General features: G+C 41.2%; 1 protein-coding gene across 1 annotated transcript; it reads right to left on the reverse strand.

The window, feature by feature from the left end:
* Positions 1-509: 509 nt before the first annotated feature.
* Positions 510-20279, reverse strand: SARAF (store-operated calcium entry associated regulatory factor). Its single transcript, XM_004021752.5, has 6 exons — positions 20014-20279; positions 10036-10214; positions 5870-6287; positions 3736-3865; positions 2563-2714; positions 510-1333 (listed from the first exon to the last, which is right to left on the reverse strand). The coding sequence occupies exons 1-6, from the start codon at positions 20114-20116 to the stop codon at positions 1308-1310; spliced, it is 1008 nt and encodes a 335-aa protein (XP_004021801.2). The 5' UTR covers positions 20117-20279; the 3' UTR covers positions 510-1307.
* Positions 20280-20906: the final 627 nt, after the last annotated feature.

Raw genomic sequence — 20906 nt, forward strand, 5'->3', positions numbered from 1 at the left:
AATGCTGGGCAAGATTGAAGGCAGGAAGAGAAGGGGACAACAGAGGATGAGATGGTTGGATGGCATCACCAACTTGATGGACATGAGTCTGAGCAAGCTCTGGGAGTTGGTGATGGACAGGGAAGCCTGGCATGCTGCCATCCATGGGGTCACAAAGAGTCGGACACAACTGAGCAACTGATCAACAAAATAGAAGGGGAGTTTAACCTTTAAAAATTGTTGAGTCATTATATTGTACATCAACTACTATCTCAATAAAAGAAAAAAAAATTTTTTAAGAATTAGTATCATATATAGTGATAATAACAACACAAATCTGTTCTTGTCTTCCATAGCAAAATAATGATGTTTAATGAGTATAACTGGGAATTCCTGAACTGAGGTTTTCTGTGTGACGGGGTAGCTAAGGCAAGACGACCACAGGAAACTACTTTTTACGGAGAGAGAACTTCTGCATGAATCCCTTTTCCTTTGGGAAAAAGTAACACCAACTTGTGTCGAGGCTGATAGAAAGAACAAAACCCTTTGTTTTTATTTTTTCTGTTATTTTAATGCAAGATTGAAACAGACTGCTACACAACATTTGAGATTCCACAGAAAACTGCATGCTTCTGCTATTAGAAAACTTTGAAGCACTTGAACTTTCCTTCTCTAAAAAATGAATATGGAGGTTTCAAGCATTTTTGTCAGCATAGTCATTCATGACAACCTTCTGGATACTTATTTTCCACCTTTTCCTAAAACAAAGGTAATTCTCATTTACCAGAACCCCACCTACCACTGACAGATTCAAAGCTCCTCAGGTCAGAAGTGATCAGAACATACAAGAAAGTATAATTAGCAGTCCAAAGCTTGGTTTAAATGTTTGGAGAACAGCAAACACTCAATAATACATACCAAATAGCTTATTATCATTTCTATCATAATAATGAATCAACATCTAAAACCACCTAAAACTGAAAATTTCTGATTCAGTGTCTACTGGTATAAAGCCTTCATTCTTATTCTTACAGCATCACAGGTTTTAGAAATTACACAATACATTCCTAGCATTCCACAGGAGTCATCACTTTCAAATATAATACACATCTGCGTGTTACACAAACATACAGTTGTCTACAGAAGCATTCTGTCATATGTCACTCTTAGCCTCAAATAACAGGATACAGAAAGCCACACAGGACAACACCACAGAACTTCTGCATATTCCCTTTCCCCAGCTGTTAGTAGGGAGCACGTTTTACAAGAGAAAGTGATGAAACATCAGAACATTTGCGTCCAGTGTTTGACCCCAACTTTTAACTCTCTTATCGTCTTCTGGTTCCACCATATCCTAGAAGGAGAAGAGCAAATTTCGTATTAGTTTTCTTCAATGCACTAAAACTGCTCATAAAATGACAACAGTAATACATGTTTACTGTCAGCAAATGAGTAAGAGATATGAGGGAAGAAGAGAAGCAGGTTGTGGTCCAGGACTGTGCAGGACACAGAGCATCCACCCTGGCCCCCCAGCAGCCCTTCCAGCCCTCCCATCAGCATCATGGTTGCTGGGAGTAACTTTTAACCAGGAAACCAAAGATGTGTTCTCTGGGGGCGGCCTGACATAGTACAGGCGATTCTCAAAGTCTAAGCCAAACAGCAGAGAGGCCGCTGAAGCCTAGGTCAGGCCCTGCTGCCTCTCATGACTCCAGTGGGAAACAGAAGTAACCTGGGGGAGAGTTATGGACTTTTGATGGTAAATGTTAGTCAACATGCACACGCACGCACACGCGTTAACACGTTACAAGACCATGAGTGTTTCCATCTGTTCTCATTCTTTTTCAGACTTTCCTGTAAGTGATTTGCTAATGTTTAAGATTTTCTTCATGTAAGGAGAAAAATTTCTTTCTAGTTGATATATCTAGTCGATAATTCTTGTTTCCACGGAGAATGAGTTTTCCATTCTCCTAATTTCAAGAATTATTCACTGTTCTGTAACTTCTACCCTCTGCTAAGAGAAGAAAAACCCAACCCATAGCAATCTATTACTGTTTCATCATCCACTAACCCCATTCTCTGCTCATTAGCTGGATGCTTAATTTCAACTAATTTTTTTTATATATATCTCATCTCTGCTTCTTTACAAAATTTCCTCTTAGCAACTGCAATAAACATATTTTTGACAATAATGTAAATTGAAGAATGGCTCAATAAATTTTTATGGAGCTTTACTGAACTGAAATGTTCAGCCTTCTACCTAGAAAATTCCCACTTTAGAGCTTAAAGGACCCCTAGAGATTTAACAGAATTAAACATAGACAAATACAATATTCAGGAAGGTTTAACTTAAAAGATGACTAGCAGTAGAAGTGAGTCTCTAAACCAAATTCCTGTTTGAGTTTTAAAGAAGAGAAGTGGAAGAAAAGAATGAATCTGAATTGTATTTTTATCACAATTAATTATGCAATTAATATTTCTGGCAGGTATACCACATAAACCATAACTGCTAAATACATAATCACAGTAAGGTCCAAATTACTTCCGTACTCTACTGAACAGGAACTTACTGATTTTTGCTCTCACCTGATGCTGTTCTGGTTCTTGGCTCTGAGCTTGAACATGCTGAATAGCTTCCAGGGCCTCCCCGAAGTGGTGAGTAAGCCCGGCTATTCCACGTGCTGGTGTATGACGGAGGATAGGATGGGTACCACGAGTCTGAAAAGGGGGTTGCCGCTCTAGAAAGAAAAAAGCGGGGCAGGCATTTTCCTTGTGACTATGATTTTTAAATCCCTTCCTGTTCCTAAACTATCAGGAAACTATTTTTATCAAGTATTTTTTTCCATAGTTGTTTCTTGTACATGAGGATTTGTTGCTGTTATTTAGTCGATAAGTTCTGTTCAACTCTTTGGTAAAGAATCTGCCTGCAATGCAGCAGAGTCCGGTTCGATTCCTGGGTTGGGATGATCCCCCGGAGATGGGATAGGCTACCCACTCCAGTATTCTGGCCTGGACTGAAATATATCGTCCCTGGGTCTCGAAGAGTTGGACACGACTGAGCAACTTTCACTTTTCACTTTTTTACTTTGTGACCCCATGGACTGTAGTCTGCCAGGCCCCTCTGACCATGGGATTCTCCAGGCAAGAATATTGGAGTGGGTTGCCATTCCCTTCTCCAGGGGATCTTCCCAACTCAGGATCGAACCCACGTCTCCTGCACTGGAAGGGGGATTCCTTATCACTGAGCCACCAGGGACGCCCACCATATGAGGATTAACATGAAATAAATACTGTTTTATATTTCTGCCCTTGTTATGGTCATTGCTGTGAAGGAAGAAAATGACGCAAATAAAGGCTCCTTTCTGAATTCACACTCAAATACACTATAAACTTAAACTACAGTCAACACTGAAGATGTTAAAAAAATGGGTCCCCAGCTCTTTTGACCCTCGCTTCTACCATTCTTCAACTAACCAGAAGGCCAACTGTGCCCCAAATGCTGCATTCTTTCCTGCCTTCTCGGATGTCAACATCTTTCTCCTATCTCAAATCTGTAAGCATGACATGGGAAAGAAAACAAGACATGCAACACTGATCGAAGCACAGACATCATTCCTTCCCCGCCCTCAGAGAATCTGATTTAACAGGGTAATGTCCTCAGAATTTACTTCCTTAACAAATCCAGTCAGATTTACAAGACAAAGAAGCCTCTAAAGAAAGCCTGAATTTAAGAGCAGATGGGATAAATGCAAAGCCTACCTGTTGCTGCCGAACAAATATCCTAATATCCCTCCGGTTCCCAGGCCAGTCCAGAACCCCGGTCCTGAACGGTCATGCCCTTGCTGTCCGGGAAAAGCACTGCCAAAACCGGCAGCTGCACCATGCGGTCCTGGAAATAAAAATGATTTCTTATGGATCCCCTCTTAAACCATCGCCTACAAAACTAAAGGTAAAATATGACATTTCAATTGCTTCATCTGTATGATTTAACAATAATAGTTTGGTCTCAACTTATAACAAGTTATATTCAAAAAATGTACTCATGAAACAGTCTTGTAACTAAGGAGTGCCTCCCTTTCCCACACACATGGAGGAGGAGAGATGTGTTTCAGGACAGTGGAAGGTGCTTTCTTGCTGAAAGGTCACATCCGCCCTGCTCCAAATTAGTTACTGGAAGATGACCACACGTGTCAGAGTAACTTCCCTTCTACCTTGGGGGCGTCTCCAGAAGCACCAGGTGAGAGCTGTACCTGAGTGTCTAGTGGAGGAATCCAAGTGGAGGGTATTTGTTAGTAGGGAAGTCAGGTCTTGGACCCAAAAAATATCTTCTGTTCAGAGGAAGGTTTTCTTAAACTGCTGTATGATATACATAAAAGGCGGCACTAATCCTATGTGTTTGCATATACTACCCATGCATGTAACCACTCCCCATATCAGTAAAACCTTTCCAGCACCCGCAGACTCCTCATTACAACTCCCATGTCAGAGAAAAGCCAACTCTGACTTCTCTCACTACACTTTGGTTTCACCCTGTCTTGAACATTTTATAAACAGAATCATACAGAGATATTCTTCTGTGTCTGCTATACATTATGTCCAGGAGCGTCGACCTTCGCTGCTGCATGTTTTCAGTTTTTACTAAAATTTTCTATAGTATTCAAATTGTGAGAGAGAAAAAAAAACACAATTTGTCTCATCCTAATGCTGAGAGGGACTGGGGGCAGGAGGAGAAGGAGACGACAGAGGATGAGATGGCTGGATGGCATCACCGACTCGACGGACGTGAGTTTGGGTGAACTCCGGGAGTTGGTGATGGACAGGGAGGCCTGGCGTGCTGCAGTTCATGGGGTCGCAAAGAGTCGGACACGACTGAGCGACTGAACTGAACTGAGTGTTTACAGCCATCCTATTTCCAGTTTTTGGCTGCTATGAATAAGCTGCCCTGAGCACTCCTGTGCACGTCTTTCTGTGCACACACGTGTGCACCCCTCTCAGGTGTGGGTCTCGGAATGAGACTGCTGGGTCACTGGGTGGCGTGTGTCTAGTCTCAATAGACACTGACAGTTTTCCACAGTGCTTTATCGTCTCAGCCTCTTCCAGCAAGTTCCAGTTACCTACATCCTTGCCATTGCTTGGTAGTCTGCCCTTTTAATGTCAGCCATTATGATTAAATGGTGGTTAATGAAGAACTCAGGTTTTAATCTGCATTTTCCTGAAGATGAATGATGCTAAGCACCTTTTCAAATTTTTACTGGACATCTGGACATCTTCTTTTACTATAATAATTTTTTTTAAAAGAGCTGTCCAAATCTGTCCACTAAAAAAATTCAGTTGTCTTTTTCTCTGATTTATGGGAGTTCTTTATTGTAGACACACATCCTTTGTTGGAAATACGTTTTACAAATACCTTCTCCCAGTCTGTGGCTTGCCTTTTCACTCTCTCAAAGTTGTTTTTAGATGACTAGACATTCTTAAATTAATCTAGTTTACCCATCTTTTCTTTTTTGCTGGCATTTTTTGTACTCAGACATTTTTGCCTATCGTGACAAATATTTTCCTATTTCCTCCTGGAAACCTGTCATATCTTTTATGTTGAACACTGTAACATTTAATGAATAAAATTTTATGTATGGTATGAAACAGAGTTCAAGGTTATTACCAAATCTAATCAAGTCTGACTAGATAATTTATAATTTAATCACGAATCCTTAAAATGGTAATCACAATCGACCTAAAAGAGAAAACCCCCGAAGCAGCAGAAGAAGTCAAAAGTAAAAAATAAGAAGGCAAATCTGCTTTGGTTTCCCAGTGTGAGCATTTTCACGCTTCAGACCACACAGGATTCACTGCCAGACTCCCACCTTACTTCCCACCATGGTCTAGGGGAACGCACCTGTGAACTCAGACTTAAAGCCTGCAGGAGGAGGCCCGGCCGAGCTGCCGAATCTCTGGTAACGATGGGAATATGGAGGATCCTCAGAATATGGCGGAGGTGACTCGTGACCATCACTGAGGAAGAATTTATAAACTCCAAAGGCAAGAGCAAGCAGCACCACAATGGTAACCACTCCACTGAGGCTACAAGACTCTGGGGAGGACAGCTTGTTATAGTAGTTAGAGAATGAGGTGAAGCCATGCTCTTTTCCAGACTCTCTCAGCTTCTTCAGGCCGAGTTCCGTGTAATCTAACTGGTACTCCAAGCCACAGGAACCTCTCAGTACATACTGGTCTTCAGAGGATTCATAGCCTTCGCAGCTCACTACAGTTTTTCCAAATTTGTATGCGACATCTAAATCAGTCTTACATTCCCACTGTGAAGAAAAAGTAGAAATAGGTTATTAGAATCATAAGATTTTTTTTTCACTCAATATACATTATTTGGGCTGTATGAGTGAGTGAAAGTCTCACAGTCGTGTCCGACTCTGAGACCCATGGACTTCTCCATGGACCCCATGGAATTCTCTGGGTGAGAATACTGGCGTGGATAACCTTTCCGTTCTTCAGGGGATCTTCCCAACCCAGAGATAGAACTCAGGTCTCCCGCATTGCAGGCGGATTCTTTACCAGCTGAGTCACAAGTGAAGCCCAAGAGTACTGGAGTGGGTAGCCTATACCTTCTCCGGCAGATCTTCCCAACCCAGGAATCAAACTGGGATCTCCCGCATTGCAGGCGGATTCTTTACCAACTGAGCTATCAGGGAAGCCAAACAACAAAAAGAAGCAAGGGAATGATAAAATTCAGAATGAGTATTTCTGTGCTGGGGGAGGGCAAACTAGGGGCTTCAAAGATACTGGTGATGTTCACAATATACTGAAGCAAGATGGTGGGTACAGGAGTGCTCATTTACTACTATTCCTTATTTCTTGCATACAGATGTGAAGAATTCTTTTGTACATATTAAGCCTTCCCTAATTTATAAATTTCAAGCAAATTTTTTTAAATGTCGACTTTTTAATCACTGTTGCTGGAGAAGTTTTCTTTAAAAACAGAGGTTTTTTTAAACATTAAGGTTCAAAAATTAGCATCATATATGGTAAATGGTGGCTCCATACAGCATTAGAGATGGTATATAACCTTCTGAGAAAAGCTTTTCATACAAATTCTATAAAAACCATGAACTACCATTCCCAAGGTCCAATCCAAGAAGCAACTGCTTAAAGCTTTTTCTAAAGATACTTAGAAAAACACAAAAAGAATCTACGCTAGCCTCAAAATTTTCCAGCTTTAAAAAAAAAAATTCCAGGCCTAGTTTGAATTTTATAACTATTTTCAGCTGAAAGCTTCTCTAACAACTTTTTTTTTAAAGGTAAGCTAAAATAGATCTGACTGGTTCTATTGCTTTTCTCTTTTTTAGGACAATATCTTCCTCTCTCAAACTTCAGATACATTGTGACAGCTTTATTCATATATAATTCACATACTATACATTCACCCATTTCATTGGGTTGTAGTATATTCACAGAGCTGTGCAGCTATCACCACAACCAATTTTGGAATATTCTCATCACCCTCAAAAGAAATCTCATCTCCATGAGCAGTCACTCCATTTCCCCGCAACTTCAGGCAACCACCAATCTGTCTGCAAGGATTCCCCTATTCTGAACATTCCACATAAACGGAAACATACAATACGTGGTCCTATGTGACTAGCTGCTTTCACTTGGCAGAATGTTTTTAAGGTTCACACACGTAGCATGAATTAGCACTTCATTTCTTTTTGTGGCTCAAAAATACTCCATCGTATGGAAATACCACATTTTGTTTATTCATTCATCACCGATGGACATCTGGGCTGTTTCTACTTTTTTGGCTTTTGTGAATAACGCTGCTGCAAACATTTAGTATGTTTCTGTGTGGACGCGCGTTTCCAGTTCTCTTGGGTGAACACCTAGGTGTGGAATGACTGGAACATACAGTAACTCTATGTTTTAAACTTTTGAGAAACTGCCAGTGTTTCAAAGCGGCTATACCAGTTCACATGTCCAACAACAGTGTATGAGACTCTCATCCTCACTGACATTTGTTATTATGCCTTTTTAATGGCAGGCATCCTGTTGGGTAGGAACTGGTATTTTATTGAGGTTTTAACTTCTATTTCCCTGACAGCTAATGATGTGGAACATTTTTTTTTTTCACATGTTTATTGACCATCTGTATATCTTCTTTAGAGAAATGTCTACTTAAATACCTTATCCACTTTTAAATTTGGTTCTCTGTCTTCTGAGTTGTAACAATTCTTCACATACTCTGGACACAAGTTCCTAATCAGATATATGACTGCAAAAGCTTTCTCCTTTTGCGTACATCCTTTTCACTTTCTGGAAGACTAAAAATTTTTAATTTGGATAACATAATATATAATTTTTCTATTGTGCTGTTGTTGCTACCACTATTCCATTTTTTAAATAATTTTATTTGGAGGAAGATTTAAAAGCTTGTTGATTTAGGTAAATAAGACAAACTCGATCTCTACTGGTATTTCATGTTAACTGTCGTTTCCTTAATAGCATATACTAAAAGTGGCTTTTAATTATTATATTTAAACTCTCAGAGTTAAACAAGGCTCTCTCCTGCTACTAAACCTGAGTCAATGTAAGATGGCCTCTAGATTTCTTTGCTCTGCCATTTACTCCCTTCTCCATCTCTTCAGCTCTAAAAATCTTATCATTCCTTACTAACACAGTACATCACTGTTTTCCTCTTGAAGTCTTCTTTCATAATCCCCCCAACGACACATGACTTTACAATGCTTTGCTGGCACCCAGATGTAATGTGAGCATTTGTCTCATCTTTTCTACTAGGAAGAGCACTCGGAGGTTGTGACTCCATCATTCATTTCTGTATTATAATATTTAATATACATTTAGTCAATGACTTTACTGATAGTATCTTTTTTTCCATCAAGACTGAAAAGTAATACAAAAATAATTTCAGCTTTAACCTGAAGATTCCATGGTTCAGTGAGCAAGACTATAAAAAAGTACTGTGAAGTAAGTATCACCAAGCAAATAAGAACCCTCTCCCTGAATTGCATAAACTTGGCTAAAGATTATATCAAATAAGACTATCACTCTGACGGAGCAGTAAACTGTCAACACAAGTTTCTTGCCAGCTGACCAATCATCTTAGGTCCTTTTTGAAAGCAGGTAGGATACAAAGTAGAAATCTAGTAGTACTGATTTAAACTGAATTCAGTTAATAAAATCTATTCCATTTCTGCTGCTGCTGCTAAGTCGCTTCAGTCGTGTCTGACTGTGCGACACCAGAGACAGCAGCCCACCAGGCTCCCCCGTCCCTGGGATCCTCCAGGCAAGAACACTGGAGTGGGTTGCCATTTCCTTCTCCAATGCATGAAAGTGAAAAGTGAAAGTGAAGTTGCCCAGTCGTGTCCGACTCCTAGCGACCCCATGGACTGTAGCCTACCAGGCTCCTCCATCCATGGGATTCTCCAGGCAAGAGTACTGGAGTGGGGTGCCACTGCCTTCTCCATTCCATTTCTAAAGGATAGTAAATTTTGGAACTTCAAGGAGATGGTCGAGCCTAAGAACAAAACACCTGAGACTTAAAGACAATGAACAAAGCCCAGTGAAATGTTTTCATTCAGAAGTAACCACCCTCAGTTCAAAAACAGCTTTTAAAATATTAAACATTTGAAGCATGATAGCGACACATGTAACCCCACTACTTATGATCTACAATGCCTTAATAATCATTGTTATTTTTTAAGAGTAGGTTGGTATTCTTTGAGGAATGACAGAAAAATAACAACCAGAAGTAATCTTCCCCCTACCCTCCCAAGTATATGAAAAGTTTTAAGAACTTACTAATGTCTTAGAAAAAAGTTATGGCATAAAAATTACAATGATTATTTCCAGGCTTTAAAAGCAGTTCTTTTGTAGAAGCTTTCTTCCAGAGAATGGATGACTGATTTATATTTATATATTTTAGTGTAACCTTAGATTTTTCTATATGTGCTTCCCAAAATACTGAACAACATCTCAATAAACAGTTTTCCGAAAAAAATTCAATTTAGACTGGCATCGACATAATAATATTACCTGTACATCGTAACCATCCCAGCCTCTGTTCTGACACTGTATGACTTTAGGGGTGTAAGAGTCACATCCAGCTGTACCTCCCACACATTTCAACTGTGGGATGGGATCCAACCTCCGGGAAGTGGTATAGCGATCATAGTAGAGGGTGAGAGCTTTTATGTCCCGCAACAATATTCTGTCTGAAACAGTAAGAACACAGATAAACAGACGGTAAATATTGTCCTATAAAAGATTCGTTCTAGTCAAACTCTTGTGGTAGGAAATACTTTCAAAAGTCAGTCTTTCCTGCCGTTTGAGGATGACCACGGAAGAGTAGACGAAGGAGTTTCCCAAATCCCAAAGCTATCACAACATTCTTCAGGTCTTTCGCACAAAATTCAGAAAGTCACACCTCTGAGGCCTCCTTTCATTTCAGGATGGATGCCCCCTAAACAGCTTCTATATCGTAAGTTCTACATAATTTTTGCAAATCAGAGGCAAAAGAACATTACCCTGGAATGTTGTACTACTGTATGACAACATCGATGGTTAATTTAAAAAGCAAAAAATATACACGAATGCTCCTGGAGCATATTTAATGACTTGAACGTCTGTCAACATGTAAATGATTTAATGCAATTTTGGCCTAGTCCCAAAATCTACGGCAGTTAAAATGAGTGAACTCAAATTCATGTATCACAAAAGAAACAGTAAAAATATCTCAAGCAAAATGTACGTTGTAGAATGTTTAGCAGGATAGCTTTACATGAACCTTGAAAACTGGCAACACAGCACTACTTACTGTTGAAGTCTATACATGTATATAAAAATATACGAAAACCACATAGGAATGACTCAATAGCAGAGTATCTCCGAGGAGAGAGGGAGATAAGAGACTTTAGCTCTCTATCTCTAATGTTTTATAGTTTGCAAGTGGGAAGAGACTTGCTGCAAATACAGTAAATGTGAAGATTCAATAAAACTGGCTGGTGAGGATATGGGATTTTCCTTGTATACTTCTGTGCATTTAAATATTTTAAATACTTCAAAATTTTAAAAAGTTAGAAAGTTACATTATCTTACAAATTTAAAATCACACTGACAAAGCAGTTTAAAAAGAAGACGTCAAAACAAGGAAATTAAGTCCAGCACTGATGTACATAAATTAGTTTTGAAGTGTTACTGGAAAATGAAAAATCTTCCTACTTATCATCCTTGGATTATGATGGAAGAGACTGTGGACTGGTTCACTCAACATCCATTTTTCCCTCAAATTGGTACTAACGTCTTGCAAAGCTAAAAGACTCCTAAAACCTCTTAAAGCTACAGTTCCTGAAAGAGATCTCGGTTCTGTCAACTGGGGGGACTCAAGCAAGACCTGGAGGACAGAGCTTCAACTCAGACCACGCTCTGGCTAGCAGACAGGTACAGGGCTCAGGGTTTTTCTGACACTGTCCACTGCCCCATAATTAGCTCTGTGGATGCCAGGAGGCTTGATGGAAGCCACCTATTGTTCACTGTACAGATGAAGCAGGCATCACTTTCTACCATTTTGTTAGCACCCAATTCCCTACAATCAACCTGTCAAAAGAGCAGCATGTGCTGCCTCTCAAATCCCACGGAAAGTACAATAAATGAATTGTCTTGATGACATGAACAAACAAGGTGAGGCAAAACAGAAAAGGAGACGGCAACAGAGTTCCAGAAGGTGGAAGCAGACTAGTGAAGTCGCTCAGTCATGGCCAGCTCTTTGCGACCCATGGACTATAACATGCAGTCCCTGGAATTCTCCAGGCCAGAGTGCTGGAGTGGGCAGCCCTTCCCTTCTCCAGGGGATCTTCCCAACCCTGGGATCGAACTCAAGTCTCCCGCATTGCAGGCAGATTCTCTACCAGCTGAGCCACAAGGGAAGCCCAAGAATACTGGACTGGGTAGCCTTTCCCTTCTCCAGGGGATCTTCTCGACCCAGGAATTGACCTGGGGTCTCCTGCATTGCAGGCGGATTATTTACCAACTGAGCTGTGAGGGAAGCCCCGGACTAGTAGTTAGTCCTAAGTATAAGCCAAATGCCACACCAGCAGGTGAGAAAACGGAGAACCAACCTGACATGATGGAATCCTTAAAAGGAACAGGAAATGGCAGCTCCTGAATAGCAGTCCATGGAAACTTGAGACGAAGCTACATCCCTAGATTGTCTCCCCAACTCATATACAATTGTGAAATATATATATGTATTTTATAGTTTTTTGAAGTCTCAGAGTAACTCGTTTTCCCTTTAAAATGAGAGATCCACTCCTTCTCCAACTTCACATCTCTATGGTAACCAAAACTAGCAGCCTGGTGAGTAGCTTCTTGGCCACACAAACAGGCACATATACAGAGGCTGTTCACACAAACAGGCACATATACAGAGGCTGTTCTGATTCGTGTTCATTTTTATACAACTGGATCATACAGTGCACATGAGTCTTCCCATGATTTTCCACCTAATCATAGATATTCCCTGACATCAGCAAATACACATCCTATTTATACTTATTTACCAAAGAAAGCTTAATAAATCAGACTAGGCTGAGACGCATTGGCCATATGTTAATAAAACAAAACTAAAAATAATATAAATAACAACATATAAAACAATAGTAAAAAGACAGCTGAAAACCAGTAACAAAGAACGGAAAACTGGACTAAAGCTAACAAAATATATATGTAATCAAACCCACACGGTGGTTTAGTCACTAAGTTGTGTCCCACTCTTTGTGACCCCATGGCTATAGCCCACCAGGCTCCTATGTCCATGGAATTCTCCAGGCCAGAATACTGGAGTGGGTTGCCAGTCCCTTCTCCAGGGGATCTCCCCACCCATACAGCGAACCTGGGTCTCCTACATTGCAGGCAGATTCTTTACCAATTGAGCCACCAGGGAAGCCCCAATTAAACCTATTAAGCCTATAGTAACACTACCACAGGATTCGGGAAACTGATCATCCTGCTCACAACATATAAAAATTTATCCCTGAAGGTTAAACACTCACCATAAAACATACAACCAATTAAAAATACTGGAAAAAAAGCACAACAGAATATGTTTATGATCCTGAGATTAGAAAGATCTTAAGACACCAAGAGCAAGATGGACCAGCAAGACAGTGGCTGTGCTTGGCAAATCATGTTCAATCTATAAAAACCCAAGAATCCATAATAATACTCAAAGAGACAGCCAAAAACTCATTTGTCTATACTTAAAGTGAGAACCAATCAATCACCTCCTTAATTTGAAAACTAGTAATTAAAGATTTTAAATTAAATGTTTATCCTAACTCTCTAGCCAAAACTATAATCTGAAACAATAGATAATCTCAACTTTACTGAAGAATATCAGTTAATAAAAGCAGAGGAAATAGAAAAATCATCATTTTACAACCCATTAAAGAAACAGACTCAGATTCGGACTAACTAGTTTTAAAATCATTAAGCGAATGGATATTGGTATGGTGCCAAGTAACATTACACAAGTGCTTTGCAGTCACAAGAGGGGGAAATGTAACTTCACAAGGGAGAAATAGAACCACTGTAATCCACTAGTCACTTTAGCACTGCCAAAGGTGGAACAGACTGTATTAGACCATCTCCAGTGATGTAACCTCCCAAAGTTATTTAAGACTAATCTAATCAATCCTTTGAACCTAGCATTCAGTTTACTAGCTAAAATAGTGCCATGAGAAAACAGAATCTAGAAGGTAGGATATTCTGAAGAACAACTGGCCCAATCGCTTCAGCAAAGCAGGGGCATGGAAAAAAAGAGACCCTTCTACATTTTCAAAAGACTTAAGCAGTAATTCAATCATATGCGATGCATGGTCCTAGACTGGGCCCAGGTTTGAACAAACTAGCTTAGACATTTCAGGGACAACTGTAGTATCCGAATATGGAATAAGTAATTAGTTGATATTAAGAAATTAGGCCTAATTTTGTTAGATGTAATGTTATTTTTACTATTTAGGGAAAGGTTCATTTAAAAAAGGTTTATACTGTAGGATTTACTTATGGCCTGTAATTAAAGTATTTCATCATTTTAAAAAAGAGAGGGTTGAAAGAAAACAGAGAAATAAGATTAATAATTTTCCAACAAAACTTAAAGATACTTTCCCCAGAATTCCTCCAGTAGATTGACAAGACCACTTAGTGTCAAGAGATTCAAGTAAAATGAGTATTTGACTTTTCAATATGTACATGGAGAAAGACAAGGAGACGAAAGAAGAAAACAGCTTTTGAATAATCATCAAACACTGTCTGTCATGTTTGGTACAGAGTAGAAGAAATAACATTTTATTTAGAGCTGTTGAACCTACAAAATCCAAGAGAACTTCCCAAAAGACAACTCTGTTGTATTAGGAGAATTTAACAAGACGGTTGGATATTTTGTCAGCTTACCAAAAAGCCAAAACTCTTCTTATAACTGTAATGTCTAATTACAGAAGAAAATTTAAAGCCTATCTCAAATTACTGACAAATTACTATATTTTTATATGACAAATTACATATGTACTATATTTGTGTATATAATTACTATATACATCCATAAAATATCTAGAAACAAACTTAAGGTCAATATGTGATCTATATAAGAAAAAATATATATAAATAAAACCTAAATAAATTTAAGGCAGGTACAATCAGGAAGCCAACTGGGCTTCCTTGGAACTAGAAAGAAATTGTGCTAAAGGCTTTCGGAAAAATTGATGTCTATAAGTAGCCAAAAAATTTTCTGAAAAATACTTTGCTTAAATAAGCTAAAAGGATAGACTACACAGCACAAGGAAATAGAGCCATTATTTCGTAATAACTTTAAATGGAAAACCATCTTAAAAAAAAAAACCCGAACATATGTTGACACCTAAAACAAACACTGTCAGTCAATACATCAATTAAAAAAAAAAGAAGGCATTGCTTTACCAGGTGATAAAGCTTACTATAAAATTAAAATAATCAAAATGGTATGAATAGTAACAGAAATAGACTAGTGAAGTGTGAAACAGAAGAAAGTCTAGAAATAAATCCAGATTTATGTAGAAATTCAATACAAGATAAAGTGGGCTTTTTAATTTAGTAGACAAAGGATGCCTTCTTTAATAAATGTTTTGTCATAACTGACTATACAATTAGAATAAAACCCACCTACAGAAAGAGAAACAGAAATTTTCACTCAGTCGTGTGTAACTCTTTGTGATCCCATGGACTGTAGCCCACCAGGCTTTGTCTATGGAAATTTCCAGGCAAGGATACCAGAGTGAGTTGCCATTCCCTTCTCCAGGGGATCTTCCTTACCCAGGGACTGAACCCAGGTCTCCTACACTGCAGGCAGACTCGTTACCATTTGAGCCATCAGGAAAGCCCCAGAATAAAATTCACCTAAAACTATATAAAAACTTAATTCCACGTTTGAGCCAAAGATCTAAATATCTCAGAACTACACTAAAATAAAATATTGTATATTAAACCGATACTACTGCTGCTGCTGCTGCTAAGTTGCTTCAGTCATGTCTGACTCTATGCGACCCCATAGACGGCAGCCCACCAGGCTCCCCCATCCCTGGGATTCTCCAGACAAGAACACTGGAGTGGGTTGCCATTTCCTTCTCCAATGTAGGAAAGTGAAAAGTGAAAGTGAAGTCGCTCAGTCGTGTCTGACCCTCAGCGACCCCATGGACCGCAGCCCACCAGGCTCCTCTGTTCATGGGATTTTCCAGGCAAGAGTCCTGGAGTGGGGTGCCATACTACCTCCTACTAAGTAAAAAACTGTAAGAATGAAAATGTTCAATGGTTTAAAAAATCAGAAAGTATTACTAAACTAAGTAATAGGAATAATAACAACTTGACTTTGTTGCACAAGCACTGAGATAATGCAAAGAACACTGAACTAAATTCCCACCACCAACTTGCTATATAACTTTGGCCATGTCACTTTACTTACCTGTATAGAAATTACCAGTAAAGTTAAGATGTGATTCACCAAAAAACTGGTTGTGAAGCTTAGATATGATTTACTAAAATTATCTAGCAGAGTGCTTGATACATAATAGGAGATCAAGTATGAAAAATATTAGCCTTCCCAAGTGGCGCTGCTGCTGCTGCTGCTAAATCACTTCAGTCGTGTCTGACTCTGTGCGACCCCATGGACTGCAGCCTACCAGGCTCCTCAGTCCATGGGATTTTCCAGGCAAGAGTACTGGAGTGGGGTGCCACTGCCTTCTCCACAGGCGGCACTAGTGGTAAAAAAAAAAAAAAAAACAAAAAAACACCTCTCCTGCCAATGCAGGAGACATAAGAGATGCAGCAGGTTCGTCCCCTAGGTTGGGAGGATCCCCTGGTGGAGGGCACGGCAACCCACTCCAGTATTCATGCCTGGAAAATCCCCATGAACAGAGGAGCCTGGCCAGCTGCAGTCCATAGGGTGGCACAGAGTCGACACGACTAAAGCGACTTAGCACGCACATGCATACCTATGGGTTTTCATTACCATAACTCCACAGCATCTTTCCTCCTAGATATCCTAAATGTTGCTACGTTTTGTGTCCCCCAAAATTTGTATGTGAAGTCCTAATCCCCAACAGATGGCATTTGGAGACAGGGCCTTTGAGGGGCAATTAGTTTTATATGAGGTCATGAGTATTGAGCCCCAGTGATGGGATCAGTGCCCTTGTAAGAACAGGAAGAGACCAGGGCTCCTATCTCCCCACCCTCACTCTGTAATGTGAGAACGTTAACAAGACAGCCATCTGCAGAGCAGGAAGAGGGGCTTCACCAGACACCAAATATGCTGGCACCTGATCTTAGATTTCTCAGCCTCCAGAAATCGAGGAATAAATGCTGCTCCCAGTCTATGCTTTTTTGTTACAGAAGCTTGAACTAACACAAGGTCTAAGAACAAAATGCTCACAACCTTACTCCACATCAGTCAAGGGTCACACAGAGTTCCCTGAAATCCAGACTCACAAATCGAAATTTACTCATAGGAGGTCTCAAGCTTAAGGTGAACAAAACCAAACTTCCCAAACCTGATTCTCCCACAATCCCCCATCTCAGGAAATGGTAATTCCATCCTTCTAGCCACTCAGACCCAAAACCATGAAGTCATCTTTGTCTTTTCTCTTCCTTCCACCCCTATGTCTAATCCAGCAGAATCACCTTGTCATTTCTACATTCAAAACAAGTGAGAAGCCAACCACTCTCATCAACTCTACTGCTTCTCCATGGCCCAAACCATCACCTCTCTTGAAACTTCACTACCCCCCAGCTTCCCCCACACCCTCACCCGCTATGGTCTGTTTTCCAAGGAGCAGGCAGAATGAGCCTCTAAAATACAGGTCATATTAGATAGACATGTAAATACACACACACATATGTGTGTTGTGTGTCCTGTGCTTAGTTGCTCAGTCATGTCCTATTCTTTGTGACCCCATGGTTGTAGCCTGCCAGGCTCCTCTGTTCATGGGGATTCTCCAGGTAAGAATACTGAAGTGGATTGCCATGCCCTCCTCCAGGGGATCTTCCCAATCCAGGGATGGAACCTAGGTCTTCCACATTGCAGGAAGATTCTTTATCGTCTGAGACACCAGGAAGCCCATGAATAATGGAGTGGGTAGCCTAACCCTTCTCCAAGGGATCCTCCTGACACGACTAGATAGAGTAGACTAAAATATAATACAGGTCATAGCACACCCATCCATTCAGATTTCTCATCAACTATCACCTTAAATGTGACTTCTTCCCTGATAAATGTATATTTTCAAACTCCCTGCTTCTACCTACACACTCTGTCCGCCTTATCCTATTTTTATCAACGTCCACACCACTATTCAGGCTTCCCCGGTGGTGCTAGTGGTAAAGAACCTGCCTGCCAATGCAGGAGATGCAAGTTTGATGCCCTGGGTCAGGAAGTTCCCTGGAGAAGGAAGTGGCAACCCACTCCAGTATTCTTGCCTGGAAAATTCCACGGACAGAGGAGCCTGGGGGTGTACAGTCCATGGGGCTGCAGAGTCAGACACGACTGAGCAACTGAGTACACAAACACATACTACTATTTACAATACAACACTTTTTTTTACCTGATTTATTTATTGTCTATTTCTCAACAGATGTAAACTCCTTCAGGGCAAAACACTGTTTGTTCACTGCTATGTATCCAACACCCAAAAGAATAACAAATACAAAGTAGCTCAATAAAGAATTTTGAAAGTTTTTAGGTAATCTCTTTAGAACTGGTACAATTTTTCTTTTCTGGGCATATTATTGCTTTGTGTTAGCTAAGGACAAAATAAGTACATGCAAAGTCAAACAAAAGACAAGCAGTTCCTCAAAAGAAAGTTAAGCCCAAGTAGTTAAGACTGTGTTTACTCTGAAAATATTTTAGTGCCTTTTGTTCCAGAACAATAGTTTTATACAGCAGGCAGACTAAGAGCTACCAGGAAGCAGTTCACCATTTATTTAAATTCGGTTCCTTTTTTTCATTCCCTTGACTCATCTGTAAACCTCACTTATTTATTTAAGAAGGGATTGAAGGTTCAACTATTGTTTTAATCCAGTTTATAAATTATAATTCTGATCAAAGTCTCCTATCTATATAAAACTTTCTAGAAATACATATGTAAAATGTACAGACATTTAAATACAACTTGACTTTTTAGTAAAACATCAAAGGAGTAATCAAAGTCAAGTACTTACAAATAACACCTTTTCTTTTTAGCATTTAAAAATAGAAATAAGAAGCTTAAAAAAAAAATCTGTTGCTTAAGTTCAAAAACACATTCATTTCTCATCACCAAATCACTACTGCAATACTGGTACACTTTCCATGCTTTAACATCTTTACTCCACAAAGCAAAAATGATGTTTTCATTGTTTGAAAATCATTTTTTACATCACTCCAATTTAACACCATGCATCACTTACTAATTGGAAAAACTGTCTGTGTGTATATATACACACATACATATTAATTATATGGGATATTACCGTTCCCATCAAATGTCGTTAGAAAATTCTAATAACACAGTGATATAAAATAACTTTTTCTTTAAAATCACTTATTTTGTACCATCACCAAAATATAATGTATTTTTTTTGATCCAATGAGAAAAGCTTATGTAATGCAATAGACTTCACCGTAATAGAACCAGCAGCACGAGTCGTGCTCACATAAACAGTACAGTTTACGTCTCCGCTAACCTTGAGAGCCCCCTGGACAGCAAGGAGATCAAACCAGTCCATCCTAAAGGAAATCAACCCTGAATATTCACTGGAAGGACTGACGCTGAAGCTGAAGCTCCAATACTCTGGCCACCTGATGCAAAGAATCGACTCAATGAAAAAGACCCTGATGCTGGGAAAGACTGGAGGCAGGAGAAGAAGGGGCAACAGAGGGTGAGATGGTTGAATGCAACATCGACTCAATGGACATGAGCTTGAGCAAACTCCGGGAGATGGAAGAACAGGGAAGCCTGGCGTGCTTCAGTCCATGGGGTCGCAGAGTCAGACACTACTGAGCGACTGAACAACAACAGTCTACCTCCAAGGTCTGCAGCCTGTCCACTAAGTGTGACTCAGACACTGCGCGTGCTGTGGCAACCTCCAGGTATAGCAACAGGCAGCCAAGACAACAGCCAGCGACGATGACGTCAGACAGTCTTGTCAACAAAGCAGGAAGCGCAGGCGAGGGTCGAGCTTGCCAGCCAGACTCGGGCGACAAGGGCTGGCCGAGAAAGGAGAAGGTGGGCCAATTCCGGGAGTCCAGAAGGGAATATTAACCACGCTAGGTTCGTCCCGTCCCGCCCACTCCCCACAGTCCACACGTCCGGGAGGACGAGGGGGAAGCGCACGCGGGACAGGCAGGAGAACGGAAACGAGAAACTACGGCAGAAGGACTCAAAGGACGGCGAGCTGAGATGGTCCTCCGCTAGCTGAAGGCAGCGGGAAAGGGGGAGTGTGAGCGGCACTCACCGCGTTCGTCCCAGCACTGGGCTGTGCCCACGACCAGCAGGAGCAAAAGGAGGCTGGACGGAGCGCAGCGTCCGGCCGCTGCCGGCCCGCCGGCCGCCGCCATGGCGCTGGACGAAGATGGCGCGCGGCAGCCGGGCAGTCGCAGGCCAGAGCCGGGGCTGCAGGTGTCCACGCACCGCTACGCACTGACGCCGGTGGCTCGGACCGCCGAGAAACGCCGATCTGCTGCAGAGTCGCTGCCGCAAGAACGGTCCGTGCGCCACTCTGACGTCACTGCCGCTGCGCCGCGTGTGGGGACCCGAATGGCCGCCGCTGTGGGCGGGGCGCCGCCGTTGGGAGGAGCCAAGGGCGGGCGCAGATAGTGTGGGCGGGGCGTGGGAGGGGCGCCGTCGTTGGGGCGGAACCAAGGGCGGGCGCGCAGGCTGTGAGCCGGGATGAGGGCCGCCTGAGGGTTTAGCGCGAAGATGCTGTGGTTGAAAAATGAAACCATTATTAGGCAAAGTGTTTGGGTTCTGCTATGCTTAGTCGCTCAGTCGTGTCCGACTCTTTTCGAGTCTGTTTTGACTGTAGCCTGCTAGGTTTCTCTGTACGTGGGGATTCTTCAAGCAAGAATACTGGAGTGGGTTGCCGTGCCCTCCTCCAGGGGATCTTCCCAACCCAGGGATCAAACCCAGGTATCCCGCATTACAGGAGACGGATTCTTTTCCGTCTGAGCCACCAGGGAAGCCCAAGAATACTGGCGTGGGTAGCTTATCCCTTCTCCAGGATATCTTCCCTATTCGGGAATGGAGCCCGGGTCTCCTGCCTGGCAGGCGGATACTTTTGCCAGCGGGGCTACTAGGGAAGCCCCAGGCAAAGTCTAACTGTAGTCAATTATGTATTTATAAAACCTC

The sequence above is a fragment of the Ovis aries genome, chromosome 26, assembly GCF_016772045.2.
Source record: "Ovis aries strain OAR_USU_Benz2616 breed Rambouillet chromosome 26, ARS-UI_Ramb_v3.0, whole genome shotgun sequence".
Classification (NCBI taxonomy): Eukaryota; Metazoa; Chordata; class Mammalia; order Artiodactyla; family Bovidae; genus Ovis; species Ovis aries.

Excerpts from the sequence above, each read along its gene's own strand:
- SARAF (XM_004021752.5), bottom strand. The coding sequence starts at position 20,116 with ATGGCGGCGGCCGGCGGGCCGGCAGCGGCCGGACGCTGCGCTCCGTCC. Across the intron at positions 6,288-10,035 it reads GGGATGGTTACGATGTACAG|TGGGAATGTAAGACTGATTT; the intron begins GTAATATTATTA and ends TTTTCTTCACAG. Across the intron at positions 1,334-2,562 it reads AAGAACCAGAACAGCATCAG|GATATGGTGGAACCAGAAGA; the intron begins GTGAGAGCAAAA and ends TTCTCCTTCTAG.